Source organism: Centruroides sculpturatus, unplaced genomic scaffold (genome assembly GCF_000671375.1).
Source record: "Centruroides sculpturatus isolate CEXI.00-Female unplaced genomic scaffold, Cexi_2.0 scaffold20, whole genome shotgun sequence".
Taxonomy (NCBI): Eukaryota; Metazoa; Arthropoda; class Arachnida; order Scorpiones; family Buthidae; genus Centruroides; species Centruroides sculpturatus.
Window position 1 is genome coordinate 1,383,061 of NW_019384333.1, and position 18,076 is coordinate 1,401,136.

Sequence of the window (18,076 nt, forward strand, 5' to 3'; positions counted from 1 at the left end):
TGGTGATACAGTAAGGATTCGTGTACCTGATGCAGATCTAGCCCACAGTGATGGAAAAAATATTTTAGGTGTTGTTGTTGCGTTTAAAGATAAAAACCTTTACAAACTGGGTACCAAATATGGTATATTAAATCTATTATATTCCAGAAACTAATTTACTGTTTGTAAAGAAAACTTATTTCTATTAGAGATGTACCGGGTGCAGAAATTTTGCTTAGAGAATGTGCAAGAATGTCATTAATTTCTGGAAGCCAAGGCTATAGTCGATGCTGCTGCAAAATTGGTTGCAAATCTAATAGATGCAAATGCTACAAAGAAAAAAAAATTACATAATTCCAAATGTCATGAAAATCTTAATTGCTCAAATAAATAAACTAAAAAACATTTAATTTTTTATATAATTTATACCAAAAATTGTTAATAATATTTTGATATAATTTACAAAACATAAATATTTCTAAATGAAATAAATAGAGTTTTTTAAATCAAATTTAAAATTCTGTACTAAACACGATATGCACACGCAACTCAGTGCGCCGATCGGCTAGCATATGTCGGATGATCACTCCTCAACTTATTATCATCACTTTGCCCGACTAGGTGATAGCAGTATTCATAATGACTGGTCAATTTGATAAATGAATCAATATTTATCACACTGCGCGCCCTATTTGGTCATTATTCATAATGCCTGTCATCATGAATAATGCCTGATTTATCACTTTGTCCATAACATATATACAAAAATAATTAAATAAATGAAAATTTGCATGTGTCATTGTTATAATGTGCAAGGGAGAGTACAAACTCTTGGTATAACAATGAAATCTTATTCATTTTGTATTTGTTTTACTTTTTTAAAAGCATGTTTGCCTAAATTGTGGCCCACGAAACAATTTGGGCTGGCCAGGCCTGCTATATAGGATATGTGCCATGTAATAACACTCTATATTAATTTATACTTAATGAGTGATAGTTATCAATAACAATTATGGTGAAACAAAGCAAGGTGCACAAAGAGAAGTATGTTATTAAATAAAACATCTTTCTCAATGAGACCTTGTCGATAATTATTGCAATTCTAAGTGGTTATAAACAATATAAATTTGAGATCATCCCGTAATCTCAATATAAATGCTAAAATTGTGCGGCTAATTAATTTAGAATCTTTGTACTAATGGATGGAACCAAGCCCAATTATGACAAGATATCATGAACATAATTAAATTAGCTTTATGGAAATGTTCTTGTTCATGCTGTACTAACTACAACAGCAAAATATTCTAATAAAAATTGTTATATTTTATATTGAATTCAACAGTTTTGTCAGATCATTACAAAAAAGTTATATTATGACCATGTTTGTAACAGTGATCTGAAGACAAGCTGAGAAATTGTGGAAATGCATAAATTTCTGACTTCATTTGTATTATTTAAGCAGTTCTGGAAGTTTGAATTTTGCAATTTGTAAGAAGTCAAATACGTTTGCCATCATAATAAAGATTACAAAAACGTAAAAAATATAGAGCTTTGGTACATCAGAGCTTTTAGAAAATTTTAAACAAGAATCAAATAAATATCATATAAATTGAAAAGAATAAATAATAACAATTCGTTAGTAATTTAGCACTTGTTTATAAGATTACAAAATCAGAAAAGTTTTTGACTTATGAGTTTTGTAAACAAAACTTGTTTATAAAACATTTGTATAATATTATTTGTTATATTCAATTAAAATACAAATTAAAAACAAACAATAATTAATGATCACCTTTATCAAATCTTGTTCGTCGTAAGAAACGTCGAGAGAAACTTCTCTTCTTAAGGAAGCATCTCTGGACGATCCTAATTCTTCTTTGAATGTATCAAATCCTAAAAATAAACACACACGTATATATATACATATTATATAACCAAAATAATCTGACATGTTTAGATTTATGCCCAATATAATGTCTATGTGTGTGTGTGTGTAATTTCACTTTCTGTTTATAAAAATTATGTTTATTTTGATTGAAGTTGTAGCAAATTAATTTATCATCTCAAATCCAATTACCAAAATGCACTCAGCAAACAAGGTGTATTTTGATGATCTACTAATTAAGTTGCCAAGATAATTTATTGAAACTAAACTTATGTTTTCAGCTCTTTCAATAGTCCATCTTCAGGTTAAATGAGATTAGAACATCGATGTTCCAAAATAGAATTACATAAATAAATACAAAAAATTATACATGTATAATAATAAAACTCCAGTAATAATACCTTAAATAAATAGTAATAAAAAACTATTATGGCATAATTTAGGAGTTCATAGAAAACTTTTTAATTATGCATTTCCTTCCATGCAGATGGTAAACCTTTGGCATCCCTTGCATTGATGCATGCATCCTCTAGTTTGCTTCTATAAATTTCAATTTTCTCAGCACTCATTGCTAATGCTGGGAAGCACAAGGGTTTAACAATATCAGCTTCATCCTATTTCACTATAGAGATTTACATAAGTACTGTAGTGTTGCATCCTTTCTTGATATTATACTTGTGTTCTTTAAGCCTAACACCAAACTCCTAAATTATGCCTTAGTTTACAATTTCATGTTTCATTCTTTAACTTAATAACAACAGATATTAGATTTTTGGAGCAGAGTCTTAATCATGGCTTTGGCTCCAGTTATGCTACAAACTATTTTATTTATAATCTGCTCTTATTGCTTTATAAATTTTATAATTGAAAAATCTATTTCTATTGTTTATCACATTTACCAAAAACAACTTAGGTAATTTTTGGCATACGGTGCATAAGAAATAATAATAAGAGGCAACAGGAATCTTTTTGACTTTAATAAAGTCAAAAAGATGCCGACAGACCACCGTCTCTCCTTATTACTTCTTAAACATTTACGATAGTAAATACAGTTTATCGGTAATCAATGTCAGTATGAAAGTGGATGCAACTAGGGGCAGATTTGTGGAGGATACTTGTGCTTAAGCCCTCTCTATTGACATAAAGTAAAAGTAAAATTAAAATTTGTTTGTTTGAACTTCAGAATGTTTTAAAAAACAACATTTTGACATTCATTATTCTCTCTGCTTCTGCCACATTTGATGTCTGTTCATACTACTACACTATTCTAAATTTTTTATAAAGAAATGTTCACATCAATCTTCTTGTCTCTTTGTAACTTCAATAAATGCTGTCATCCTTGATGTTAAAGATGTAAAGGAAACATTTTGGTGTTATTTTATTTTTTACTTTTACACTTAAATTTTACTATAATGAAAGACATTATTTGTTCCATTACAAATCCAAAGAATATGCTGAATATTCTTTGGATTTGTAATTCTTATGTATCCTTCCTTGATCTATGATGAAAATTTTATTTTAGCTACTCTTACAGATGATTATTTTTTATATTAATTACCTCCGAGTTTTATACTAAAATATTGATAGTAATTTTGAAATTAGTCACCTTCTTTGGTTTTAAATTACTTAACTGTGATAATTTCTCTCTCAGATTGATGACAAATATAAAATATACTCTCTTTGACAAAAATTTGTGCATCAAAAATAAATTGTCCAGTTACTGCAGAAGTTGACATACAGCCATGTTTCAGATAGGTATGCAAATGATTACCATTAAGCTACAAACGAACATTGGGTATTGCCAACAAAATGTCTTATCATATTGCTAACCCAGTACTATGTAAAAAGACTCTTAGAGGTTCAATGTATTCAGTATTTTCAATGTACCTTTGTTTGGAGGTCTTTGAACACCATATATGATTCATATATGATTCATTTAAAGGTGGTACAAAGATGGTACAAATATTCGAGTTTGAGGGGGATTGCATCATTAGATTGGGGGAATAGGATGGACATTTCACTAAATGTGAAGCCATCTTGAACAGACTTCAGAGGTTGTTAGCAACAGTGGCCATAGGAAGAGAGAGACATATGCTGGGAATGATCTGATCAACAAACTATCCCAAGAGAAAGTTAACAGCTTCTCCTTCCACCATCTAGAAACAGATAGAGGCATATATCAAGAACTAGGTATTATCCTGCATAATTGCGAGGTGAGAAACAGAGGCAGAACTGCATTGATAATGCCCCTCATGCTGATTACCTAACACACCCGTACAGTGGAGTTACAACCATCAAACATAGATGGTTTTGGAATGACAGATCATCTTTGGTGACAAATTTCATTTCTGCCTGGACACAATTAACCAAATATTTAAGTAAGACTAGAGAATGGAGAGATCTACAAAGTCTGGGAAAATCTATCAAACAGCATAAAATGTATTAAAAAGCTTCTTTCCAGTATTATTCAATTACAGTAGAGCCTCGATTATCCGACCCAATTGGGACTGGGGTTGGTCGGATAATTGAAAAGTCGGATAACCGAAAAGTATGAAAAAATCCATTATTAGTGTAGTATATTAGTATATCGCTATTAACCTACTTCGCGTTGAATTTTCATCGATGTTAAACAAACAAAAACTTTTTAAAATAATAATTGTCGCTATTGTATCGTTAAAAATTAGAAAATTAAGCCTCGTTTAAATACTGGCTCCCTTTCAAGGTCGAATGAGTGTTGCCAGCTAAAACACGTAAAAATAATATTAAAGTAGCCGAGACATAGCCAAATATTGTAGCGCCACATCACTAGCGGACATTTGAAATTTGCCGACTAGGACGGTCGGTTAACCGAGGTGGCGGTTAATCGGGGGTCGGATAATCGAGGCTCTACTGTACAAAAAAATTACTTAGTAACTATGATTAATGAACAGGCTTATTACACATCTAGCATATTTAATTAACTTAAGAGTCAGTAAGGCCAAAATACATTTTGGTTATCAATCGGATGACATACATGAAACAGAATATACAATTGCCAACAATTACAATTAATTGTAATGATTTGTAATAATTGTGCTTACACCTTATTAAAAGAATGCTAAATAATTCCAGTAAAAATCTTGTGAATAGCCCTTCTGTCTTTTTTACGGTTGTGGTAATTTTCTATTCTGTCTCCGCCACATTTGTTGGATATTTTGGATATTGCATTTTGGTTAAGTTAATTAAATAGGCTGGGTGTGTAAAAGTCTGTTCATTAGTCATAGTAACTAAGTAGTTTTTGTAAGCATAAAATGTGTTTATGACCAGACTATCTCTGCATGTTTCGGTGTTCGGTGCAAGAAGAGGTGCTATTGATACCGAGACTATTGTAACAGTAACTAAATTGCACAGTTATTCCTAATTAAACATGTTTGCCGTGGTATTGTAACCAATAATTTCTGTTCTTATTACTATCGTATATGTGAAGTGAAATATAATGTTCTTGTTTTAAAATTATCTGCCAACAGTGTGAATTATTTTATTTGTACTCCTTGCCAATCACAGGATAAAATTTTTCATTTAAGAATCTTATTATTCTTAAAAAAGTTGAGAGAGAATTTGAATACTTTTAACATAACAATACAGAGTATAATAAGTCTTTAATAATACTAGTTCAACAAAAAATTAGTGTAGATAAGAATATTTATAAATAACTAACTAATTATTAATATAATGAATATTTTACCAGATTGGTCTAAATGAACTTTGGCAACCGCTTTTTCGACGGCATCCGTGACTAATTCGACGTTGAACATACATTGCTTTACTATGTCGTCTCTCTTGATTTTTCTCAATGCCTTTTCCAAACTATTACCTAAGAACAAATATTTTTATTTCATACATGATAAGATAATTTTTTATACTGAATTATCTGGTGTTATAATTATTAAATTAATTTATTAATCCTTGAAAAATATTATTTGGTTAAATAATATAATAATACAGTGTACAATGAATATGCAATCAGACATACATGTTATAAAAATTGAATAATAAGTGACAAAGTAAGCAATTGTTAGTAATTTATTGTAAAATTTTAAAAATAAAGATGAATTAAAGTACATCAAAACAAAACAATATTTCTAATGGCAGTCATCAAATTATCTTACACTGATTCATAAGTGAACTTAAATCCAAAAAATAATCATTGCCTGAAATTGATGTTAATTTAACTTTATATGAAAATAAATTGGTTTTTGCTGAAAGCAAAATTTAAAAATGTAGTTTGGATAAAGTAAGTCATAATAAATGCCTTATTTGAGTATTAAGATTAAAATGTTTTGCTAATAATTTTGATTTTTTAGGTTATTTACAGTATGTTGTTTTTGATTTTTGAAATAATCCAATCTTTAAAATTGAATGAAATTTACTAAAATTATTTTTAGAATCATAAAATGGCTCTGAAAACTAAGAATTTCATAATTTTGCACTATTACTCTTATATCAGTCTTATTATATATTAATTTTGATGAAAAGAAAAGAAACGTCTGAAGATATAAAAAAGAAATTTAAGTCTTTACAAATTACTAAAAACAATTTTGACAATTTCTTTGTTGTGTAACTTTTTTGCATCCATACAAAAAAGTCTTTTTGTATTCATTTGTTTACTGTTTTACTAGTAATCTTGTGTCCATTCAGCTAAAGTTAATCAGACAGTTTTGCATCAATAATAGTTGAAGCTGGAATTTCACCAGTACATGAAAGACACTAAACATACCTTTAAGTTTAGTTAATTGAAAAATGCGTAAGGTGTGTTTAGTGTCTTCATATAACCAAACAAACAAACATAAAACCAAACAAAACACATATGACAATTTGGATGACCAAATTGTCATAAGTGTTTTTACATCTCAGATGTTTTTGTTTGGATATCAATTTTTTTTTTGCTAATGATTGTGTGACACCAAGATGATGACATACCGTATAGTTCGGTTGGCACTCGGCAATGCGACGGCTACCAACCGAGCACTTTCAATATGCCATTAATAAAATCGTTATAAAAAGTTATAATTGGCATAAAAATAAAATAGCTCTACGGGGAACACCCATGAACTTTAACCTATCGACCTGGAAGTTTGGCTGGTACCTCACAGATAACAAGAAAATTTGAGTTTTCTAGACCCACTAATTTTTTCTAGGAGTGCCTGCAGTATCAGATAAAGAAAAAAACAAAATACAACATTTTGGCAACCCCTTTATAGAAAAACTTGAAACTTTACATACTAACTAAGAAAATAACTATCTTTCAAATGAGATATTCAGAATTACTATAGGCTTTTCAGTGATGTAGATATCAACCTCCAAATATCAGCATCTGATTCCTGTATATATAGTCAGTCAGTGATATTTCACTTTGATATAATTTTGTAAATAAGTATCTATAAAATTAACAATTTCTTATGCTATCTGCATAAAATCCAAAATAAATAAATGAATATGTAAGTAGTGTTGTCCTCAAGTAGAATATTTTATAAGATCTGTAACCAAATAACCAAATATGTAATTGTTAAAAGCAAATTGTCTGACATTCTGAATATGATATAATATATATCAAACACAAAATTGAGAAATGTTAATAAAATGTTATACAAAATTTAAATTTTCAAACATCTCTTACCTGTAGCTTTAGGTCCCGATTTTTGCATCCATTGCCTAAGCATTATTAATGCCTGTTGTCTGTCGTCGTCCGGGTAATCCGATTTAATAGAGTTAATTTCCGTCTCCGAAATATCGAGTTGCAGCGCTAAAATTTCCCAGTCGCCGTCGAGTTCTCGCGCAATATCAGAGAGTCGCAAGTCTGCTCGGTGGATGAGTTCAGGTTTCGCTATAAAAAAAATTAATAATAGACAATGTTTTTCGGATGAATTTTTCATCATTAATGTATTTATTCAATTAAATGAAACATATTTTTTATGTAGTTTTATAAAAATAAAAAATTTGGTTTTACTTGAATGTTTATCAGAATTATGAAATTTAATAATCTCAAACTATAATATCAATTCAATGTGACACTTAAATTACAACTTTATTTTTTTAAACTCTTCCTATCTTCCTATCTGTTCTTAACCACTAAAATTTTATCCCATATATTTAAAGTAAAAATAATTCCTTTATATGAACAAAAATTATTATATAAAATGCAAAAAACTTGAATACTTACTCAGATTATTATTTAGTAATTTTTACAATAAATAATTTCAACAGATATATATATATTATACAGTAATACAAAATGGAATAGAAAAGATTACCTTCCTGTATCATGTAATTAGTATCAACTATAAAGTTAATTCTAATAAATTTTTATCTCCATACAATAGTCAACTCCATTTGTACAAAATTAAACAATCTACTATGCTAATAGGTTTAAGGAGTCTAATAATTAATTACATTTAACATTTTTTGAGAGTACACGTCTAGTCATCCATTATTTTATTAATACAGGTCAAACCTCCTTAATGCAAAACCTTGAGATCTGGCCATTGCCAGACTACAGAAATTGATCTTTATGACCTCTAAGGTAACCAAATGTGGCAAAATGTGTATAGAATAATTTGTTTATATTAATTTTGTTTTATTAATATAACTTATTCCTAATAAGTGATCTGTATTTGATATGAAATTGAGATAAATCTGGATAGAATTCATATCTTAATTTTTCAAACAATAATTTTGAAGAACTACAGAAATAGTTCTTCAAAATTATTGTTTGAAAAATTAGATAACCGGCTTTGAGAGGCTACCATAATCACTATAACACCACAAATAATTTTAAAATCCACTCCAACATTTAATTTCTCGTCGTCCGATTAAACATCGGACCGGATTTTAAAAGTATTTGTGGGGTTGCATTGATTTGATAAATTGCCACAACTTTTAAAAAGTAATAATTTTGTTGAAAATATTTTGTCTGATATACAGAATAAATAAAACAATTTTATAAGGTATTTTTTCTAAATTATTAATTTAAAAATAATTCTTACCTAAACCAGTTTCTTGTACAAAACAGTATTTCTTTTCTAATGTTACCAATTCTGATATATTATCCATCTGAAATGATTATTGCTATTAGATAGTTTATTTTTTCAAATTAGATATTAAAAACTTTTAAAGGAGTTTAAAATTTTCTAGTAAAAATATTAAGAAATTTTATAATGTCAGTTAATGTTTAATTAAATTGTCTGATAATATAAATAACTGAATTGTTAAATGATAGTATTTCAAATGATAACTGATATCTAACAATAAATTAATATGAGCTTAGTAATTTTATAATAAAAACATTTGAACAATCAGAACAATATTTAATACAGGATTGATCAAAAGTAGCAAGAAAAATAATTTGACTGCCATCTAGCAGTGACAAAGAACCTGTTGACTTAATTCAAACATTTTGATAGACCAAGATTTGAGGTTTTTTATCAAGGTGTTTTTATTCATTAAAATGGTGTCAGGAAATTCTACACCAGGATAGCAAACCTGTGGCACACGTGCCCAAAGTGGCACATTGGAGAAATCATCTGGCATGTAATCTATCATATGATTTTATTACCTGTTTTTTCAATCAACATTTCAGTTTATCATACTATCATCCTTTTTCAATCGGCTTATTTATATTTATGCTAATTAAAGCATATTCATTTATTTAAATGTAGTTATTTGAAGTACAGAACTTTGGCATGCATAAACATTTTTAAAGATTTGTATGCTCAATACATGGCATGTGAATGCAAAAAGGTCCCCGGTCTACACTATTGAAGACAGAAAGCCCAGTTTATTTCGTTCCTAAGAAAATGATAAATCAGATATAGTGGCACTAAAAAGACTTGAAGGTTGGTTTGATTTGCACAAAACTTTGACCCAGTTGATAATTATAAAATAAAATAATTAAATTTAAAATACCTTGCATACTTCTGGAAGTGCTATGTTCAAATTACAGATTGGAACCGGTTGAGGTTCGCCCCTTCCCACTTTTGGTTCTTTCATGAATGCAATACGTCCCATTGGTTCTTGAAGTGGATCTTTGATACGAATCGAGAATGGAAGCCTATTTTCCCTAAATGCATGGAATGTCAGAAATAATTGGTCTCCAGATTTTGTTATAGGTACCAAATTTCCAGCAAACTCTAAATATTGTGGTTTGTTTTGTAAAACCTAAATAAAAAAAGTTATATGTATATTTAAAATAAATGGAATTTCTGAATATGAAAAATCATTATCTTGGTACTATGAAGTGTTGTTTAGTGATATCCAGATATAGCCTGAATATCACTAAATTAGTCAAAATTTAACATTTTAATTAAAAAGAACGGAGAAAAAGGGACAGAAGAATTTTAAGTTAAACATGATCAAGGAAGAATTCATAAACAATGTAAAGTCCCAAGATAGTCCGTCTCGGGTTAATTGTGAATTTTGGCATTGTCTTAACTGGTGATCACGACCTCCCGCAGTCTTTCACTCTCAAATTGCATCTGGATATAAGCCCGATGCCAATCAGAACACAGATGGAGGCCCAAAACNATAATTTACAAAACATAAATATTTCTAAATGAAATAAATAGAGTTTTTTAAATCAAATTTAAAATTCTGTACTAAACACGATATGCACACGCAACTCAGTGCGCCGATCGGCTAGCATATGTCGGATGATCACTCCTCAACTTATTATCATCACTTTGCCCGACTAGGTGATAGCAGTATTCATAATGACCGGTCAATTTGATAAATGAATCAATATTTATCACACTGCGCACCCTATTTGGTCATTATTCATAATGCCTGTCATCATGAATAATGCCTGATTTATCACTTTGTCCATAACATATATACAAAAATAATTAAATAAATGAAAATTTGCATGTGTCATTGTTATAATGTGCAAGGGAGAGTACAAACTCTTGGTATAACAATGAAATCTTATTCATTTTGTATTTGTTTTACTTTTTTAAAAGCATGTTTGCCTAAATTGTGGCCCACGAAACAATTTGGGCTGGCCAGGCCTGCTATATAGGATATGTGCCATGTAATAACACTCTATATTAATTTATACTTAATGAGTGATAGTTATCAATAACAATTATGGTGAAACAAAGCAAGGTGCACAAAGAGAAGTATGTTATTAAATAAAACATCTTTCTCAATGAGACCTTGTCGATAATTATTGCAATTCTAAGTGGTTATAAACAATATAAATTTGAGATCATCCCGTAATCTCAATATAAATGCTAAAATTGTGCGGCTAATTAATTTAGAATCTTTGTACTAATGGATGGAACCAAGCCCAATTATGACAAGATATCATGAACATAATTAAATTAGCTTTATGGAAATGTTCTTGTTCATGCTGTACTAACTACAACAGCAAAATATTCTAATAAAAATTGTTATATTTTATATTGAATTCAACAGTTTTGTCAGATCATTACAAAAAAGTTATATTATGACCATGTTTGTAACAGTGATCTGAAGACAAGCTGAGAAATTGTGGAAATGCATAAATTTCTGACTTCATTTGTATTATTTAAGCAGTTCTGGAAGTTTGAATTTTGCAATTTGTAAGAAGTCAAATACGTTTGCCATCATAATAAAGATTACAAAAACGTAAAAAATATAGAGCTTTGGTACATCAGAGCTTTTAGAAAATTTTAAACAAGAATCAAATAAATATCATATAAATTGAAAAGAATAAATAATAACAATTCGTTAGTAATTTAGCACTTGTTTATAAGATTACAAAATCAGAAAAGTTTTTGACTTATGAGTTTTGTAAACAAAACTTGTTTATAAAACATTTGTATAATATTATTTGTTATATTCAATTAAAATACAAATTAAAAACAAACAATAATTAATGATCACCTTTATCAAATCTTGTTCGTCGTAAGAAACGTCGAGAGAAACTTCTCTTCTTAAGGAAGCATCTCTGGACGATCCTAATTCTTCTTTGAATGTATCAAATCCTAAAAATAAACACACACGTATATATATACATATTATATAACCAAAATAATCTGACATGTTTAGATTTATGCCCAATATAATGTCTATGTGTGTGTGTGTGTGTAATTTCACTTTCTGTTTATAAAAATTATGTTTATTTTGATTGAAGTTGTAGCAAATTAATTTATCATCTCAAATCCAATTACCAAAATGCACTCAGCAAACAAGGTGTATTTTGATGATCTACTAATTAAGTTGCCAAGATAATTTATTGAAACTAAACTTATGTTTTCAGCTCTTTCAATAGTCCATCTTCAGGTTAAATGAGATTAGAACATCGATGTTCCAAAATAGAATTACATAAATAAATACAAAAAATTATACATGTATAATAATAAAACTCCAGTAATAATACCTTAAATAAATAGTAATAAAAAACTATTATGGCATAATTTAGGAGTTCATAGAAAACTTTTTAATTATGCATTTCCTTCCATGCAGATGGTAAACCTTTGGCATCCCTTGCATTGATGCATGCATCCTCTAGTTTGCTTCTATAAATTTCAATTTTCTCAGCACTCATTGCTAATGCTGGGAAGCACAAGGGTTTAACAATATCAGCTTCATCCTATTTCACTATAGAGATTTACATAAGTACTGTAGTGTTGCATCCTTTCTTGATATTATACTTGTGTTCTTTAAGCCTAACACCAAACTCCTAAATTATGCCTTAGTTTACAATTTCATGTTTCATTCTTTAACTTAATAACAACAGATATTAGATTTTTGGAGCAGAGTCTTAATCATGGCTTTGGCTCCAGTTATGCTACAAACTATTTTATTTATAATCTGCTCTTATTGCTTTATAAATTTTATAATTGAAAAATCTATTTCTATTGTTTATCACATTTACCAAAAACAACTTAGGTAATTTTTGGCATACGGTGCATAAGAAATAATAATAAGAGGCAACAGGAATCTTTTTGACTTTAATAAAGTCAAAAAGATGCCGACAGACCACCGTCTCTCCTTATTACTTCTTAAACATTTACGATAGTAAATACAGTTTATCGGTAATCAATGTCAGTATGAAAGTGGATGCAACTAGGGGCAGATTTGTGGAGGATACTTGTGCTTAAGCCCTCTCTATTGACATAAAGTAAAAGTAAAATTAAAATTTGTTTGTTTGAACTTCAGAATGTTTTAAAAAACAACATTTTGACATTCATTATTCTCTCTGCTTCTGCCACATTTGATGTCTGTTCATACTACTACACTATTCTAAATTTTTTATAAAGAAATGTTCACATCAATCTTCTTGTCTCTTTGTAACTTCAATAAATGCTGTCATCCTTGATGTTAAAGATGTAAAGGAAACATTTTGGTGTTATTTTATTTTTTACTTTTACACTTAAATTTTACTATAATGAAAGACATTATTTGTTCCATTACAAATCCAAAGAATATGCTGAATATTCTTTGGATTTGTAATTCTTATGTATCCTTCCTTGATCTATGATGAAAATTTTATTTTAGCTACTCTTACAGATGATTATTTTTTATATTAATTACCTCCGAGTTTTATACTAAAATATTGATAGTAATTTTGAAATTAGTCACCTTCTTTGGTTTTAAATTACTTAACTGTGATAATTTCTCTCTCAGATTGATGACAAATATAAAATATACTCTCTTTGACAAAAATTTGTGCATCAAAAATAAATTGTCCAGTTACTGCAGAAGTTGACATACAGCCATGTTTCAGATAGGTATGCAAATGATTACCATTAAGCTACAAACGAACATTGGGTATTGCCAACAAAATGTCTTATCATATTGCTAACCCAGTACTATGTAAAAAGACTCTTAGAGGTTCAATGTATTCAGTATTTTCAATGTACCTTTGTTTGGAGGTCTTTGAACACCATATATGATTCATATATGATTCATTTAAAGGTGGTACAAAGATGGTACAAATATTCGAGTTTGAGGGGGATTGCATCATTAGATTGGGGGAATAGGATGGACATTTCACTAAATGTGAAGCCATCTTGAACAGACTTCAGAGGTTGTTAGCAACAGTGGCCATAGGAAGAGAGAGACATATGCTGGGAATGATCTGATCAACAAACTATCCCAAGAGAAAGTTAACAGCTTCTCCTTCCACCATCTAGAAACAGATAGAGGCATATATCAAGAACTAGGTATTATCCTGCATAATTGCGAGGTGAGAAACAGAGGCAGAACTGCATTGATAATGCCCCTCATGCTGATTACCTAACACACCCGTACAGTGGAGTTACAACCATCAAACATAGATGGTTTTGGAATGACAGATCATCTTTGGTGACAAATTTCATTTCTGCCTGGACACAATTAACCAAATATTTAAGTAAGACTAGAGAATGGAGAGATCTACAAAGTCTGGGAAAATCTATCAAACAGCATAAAATGTATTAAAAAGCTTCTTTCCAGTATTATTCAATTACAGTAGAGCCTCGATTATCCGACCCAATTGGGACTGGGGTTGGTCGGATAATTGAAAAGTCGGATAACCGAAAAGTATGAAAAAATCCATTACAGTAGAGCCTCGATTATCCGACCCAATTGGGGACTGGGGTTGGTCGGATAATTGAAAAGTCGGATAACCGAAAAGTATGAAAAAATCCATTATTAGTGTAGTATATTAGTATATCGCTATTAACCTACTTCGCGTTGAATTTTCATCGATGTTAAACAAACAAAAACTTTTTAAAATAATAATTGTCGCTATTGTATCGTTAAAAATTAGAAAATTAAGCCTCGTTTAAATACTGGCTCCCTTTCAAGGTCGAATGAGTGTTGCCAGCTAAAACACGTAAAAATAATATTAAAGTAGCCGAGACATAGCCAAATATTGTAGCGCCACATCACTAGCGGACATTTGAAATTTGCCGACTAGGACGGTCGGTTAACCGAGGTGGCGGTTAATCGGGGGTCGGATAATCGAGGCTCTACTGTACAAAAAAATTACTTAGTAACTATGATTAATGAACAGGCTTATTACACATCTAGCATATTTAATTAACTTAAGAGTCAGTAAGGCCAAAATACATTTTGGTTATCAATCGGATGACATACATGAAACAGAATATACAATTGCCAACAATTACAATTAATTGTAATGATTTGTAATAATTGTGCTTACACCTTATTAAAAGAATGCTAAATAATTCCAGTAAAAATCTTGTGAATAGCCCTTCTGTCTTTTTTACGGTTGTGGTAATTTTCTATTCTGTCTCCGCCACATTTGTTGGATATTTTGGATATTGCATTTTGGTTAAGTTAATTAAATAGGCTGGGTGTGTAAAAGTCTGTTCATTAGTCATAGTAACTAAGTAGTTTTTGTAAGCATAAAATGTGTTTATGACCAGACTATCTCTGCATGTTTCGGTGTTCGGTGCAAGAAGAGGTGCTATTGATACCGAGACTATTGTAACAGTAACTAAATTGCACAGTTATTCCTAATTAAACATGTTTGCCGTGGTATTGTAACCAATAATTTCTGTTCTTATTACTATCGTATATGTGAAGTGAAATATAATGTTCTTGTTTTAAAATTATCTGCCAACAGTGTGAATTATTTTATTTGTACTCCTTGCCAATCACAGGATAAAATTTTTCATTTAAGAATCTTATTATTCTTAAAAAAGTTGAGAGAGAATTTGAATACTTTTAACATAACAATACAGAGTATAATAAGTCTTTAATAATACTAGTTCAACAAAAAATTAGTGTAGATAAGAATATTTATAAATAACTAACTAATTATTAATATAATGAATATTTTACCAGATTGGTCTAAATGAACTTTGGCAACCGCTTTTTCGACGGCATCCGTGACTAATTCGACGTTGAACATACATTGCTTTACTATGTCGTCTCTCTTGATTTTTCTCAATGCCTTTTCCAAACTATTACCTAAGAACAAATATTTTTATTTCATACATGATAAGATAATTTTTTATACTGAATTATCTGGTGTTATAATTATTAAATTAATTTATTAATCCTTGAAAAATATTATTTGGTTAAATAATATAATAATACAGTGTACAATGAATATGCAATCAGACATACATGTTATAAAAATTGAATAATAAGTGACAAAGTAAGCAATTGTTAGTAATTTATTGTAAAATTTTAAAAATAAAGATGAATTAAAGTACATCAAAACAAAACAATATTTCTAATGGCAGTCATCAAATTATCTTACACTGATTCATAAGTGAACTTAAATCCAAAAAATAATCATTGCCTGAAATTGATGTTAATTTAACTTTATATGAAAATAAATTTGTTTTTTTCTGAAAGCAAAATTTAAAAATGTAGTTTGGATAAAGTAAGTCATAATAAATGCCTTATTTGAGTATTAAGATTAAAATGTTTTGCTAATAATTTTGATTTTTTAGGTTATTTACAGTATGTTGTTTTTGATTTTTGAAATAATCCAATCTTTAAAATTGAATGAAATTTACTAAAATTATTTTTAGAATCATAAAATGGCTCTGAAAACTAAGAATTTCATAATTTTGCACTATTACTCTTATATCAGTCTTATTATATATTAATTTTGATGAAAAGAAAAGAAACGTCTGAAGATATAAAAAAGAAATTTAAGTCTTTACAAATTACTAAAAACAATTTTGACAATTTCTTTGTTGTGTAACTTTTTTGCATCCATACAAAAAAGTCTTTTTGTATTCATTTGTTTACTGTTTTACTAGTAATCTTGTGTCCATTCAGCTAAAGTTAATCAGACAGTTTTGCATCAATAATAGTTGAAGCTGGAATTTCACCAGTACATGAAAGACACTAAACATACCTTTAAGTTTAGTTAATTGAAAAATGCGTAAGGTGTGTTTAGTGTCTTCATATAACCAAACAAACAAACATAAAACCAAACAAAACACATATGACAATTTGGATGACCAAATTGTCATAAGTGTTTTTACATCTCAGATGTTTTTGTTTGGATATCAATTTTTTTTTTTTTTTTTTTGCTAATGATTGTGTGACACCAAGATGATGACATACCGTATAGTTTGGTTGGCACTCGGCAATGCGACGGCTACCAACCGAGCACTTTCAATATGCCATTAATAAAATCGTTATAAAAAGTTATAATTGGCATAAAAATAAAATAGCTCTACGGAGAACACCCATGAACTTTAACCTATCGACCTGGAAGTTTGGCTGGTACCTCACAGATAACAAGAAAATTTGAGTTTTCTAGACCCACTAATTTTTTCTAGGAGTGCCTGCAGTATCAGATAAAGAAAAAAACAAAATACAACATTTTGGCAACCCCTTTATAGAAAAACTTGAAACTTTACATACTAACTAAGAAAATAACTATCTTTCAAACGAGATATTCAGAATTACTATAGGCCTTTCAGTGATGGAGAAATCAACCTCCAAATATCAGCATCTGATTCCTGTATATATAGTCAGTCAGTGATATTTCACTTTGATATAATTTTGTAAATAAGTATCTATAAAATTAACAATTTCTTATGCTATCTGCATAAAATCCAAAATAAATAAATGAAGTTTTGCAGAATATGTTAGTAGTGTTGTCCTCAAGTAGAATATTTTATAAGATCTGTAACCAAATAACCAAATATGTAATTGTTAAAAGCAAATTGTCTGACATTCTGAATATGATATAATATATATCAAACACAAAATTGAGAAATGTTAATAAAATGTTATACAAAATTTAAATTTTCAAACATCTCTTACCTGTAGCTTTAGGTCCCGATTTTTGCATCCATTGCCTAAGCATTATTAATGCCTGTTGTCTGTCGTCGTCCGGGTAATCCGATTTAATAGAGTTAATTTCCGTCTCCGAAATATCGAGTTGCAGCGCTAAAATTTCCCAGTCGCCGTCGAGTTCTCGCGCAATATCAGAGAGTCGCAAGTCTGCTCGGTGGATGAGTTCAGGTTTCGCTATAAAAAAAATTAATAATAGACAATGTTTTTCGGATGAATTTTTCATCATTAATGTATTTATTCAATTAAATGAAACATATTTTTTATGTAGTTTTATAAAAATAAAAAATTTGATTTTACTTGAATGTTTATCAGAATTATGAAATTTAATAATCTCAAACTATAATATCAATTCAATGTGACACTTAAATTACAACTTTATTTTTTTAAACTCTTCCTATCTTCCTATAGCTAAAACAC

General features: G+C 29.2%; 1 protein-coding gene and 1 long non-coding RNA gene across 6 annotated transcripts in view; one reads left to right on the forward strand and one right to left on the reverse strand.

The window, feature by feature from the left end:
* The window catches only part of LOC111631113 (ankyrin-3-like), a 279,012-nt gene that overhangs the window by 67,819 nt on the left and 193,117 nt on the right, over window positions 1–18,076 (reverse strand). For all 3 annotated transcript variants that reach the window (XM_023375329.1, XM_023375323.1, XM_023375315.1), the window contains 5 exons: window positions 9,806–10,057; window positions 8,887–8,953; window positions 7,521–7,727; window positions 5,589–5,717; window positions 1,772–1,872 (listed from right to left, as the gene is read on the reverse strand). In XM_023375329.1, coding sequence (XP_023231097.1) covers window positions 1,772–1,872; window positions 5,589–5,717; window positions 7,521–7,727; window positions 8,887–8,953; window positions 9,806–10,057 — 756 coding nt within the window. The remainder of the gene's footprint in view (window positions 1–1,771; window positions 1,873–5,588; window positions 5,718–7,520; window positions 7,728–8,886; window positions 8,954–9,805; window positions 10,058–18,076) is intronic.
* The window catches only part of LOC111631154, a 95,603-nt gene that overhangs the window by 50,940 nt on the left and 26,587 nt on the right, over window positions 1–18,076 (forward strand). The gene's annotated exons all lie outside the window — the stretch shown is intronic.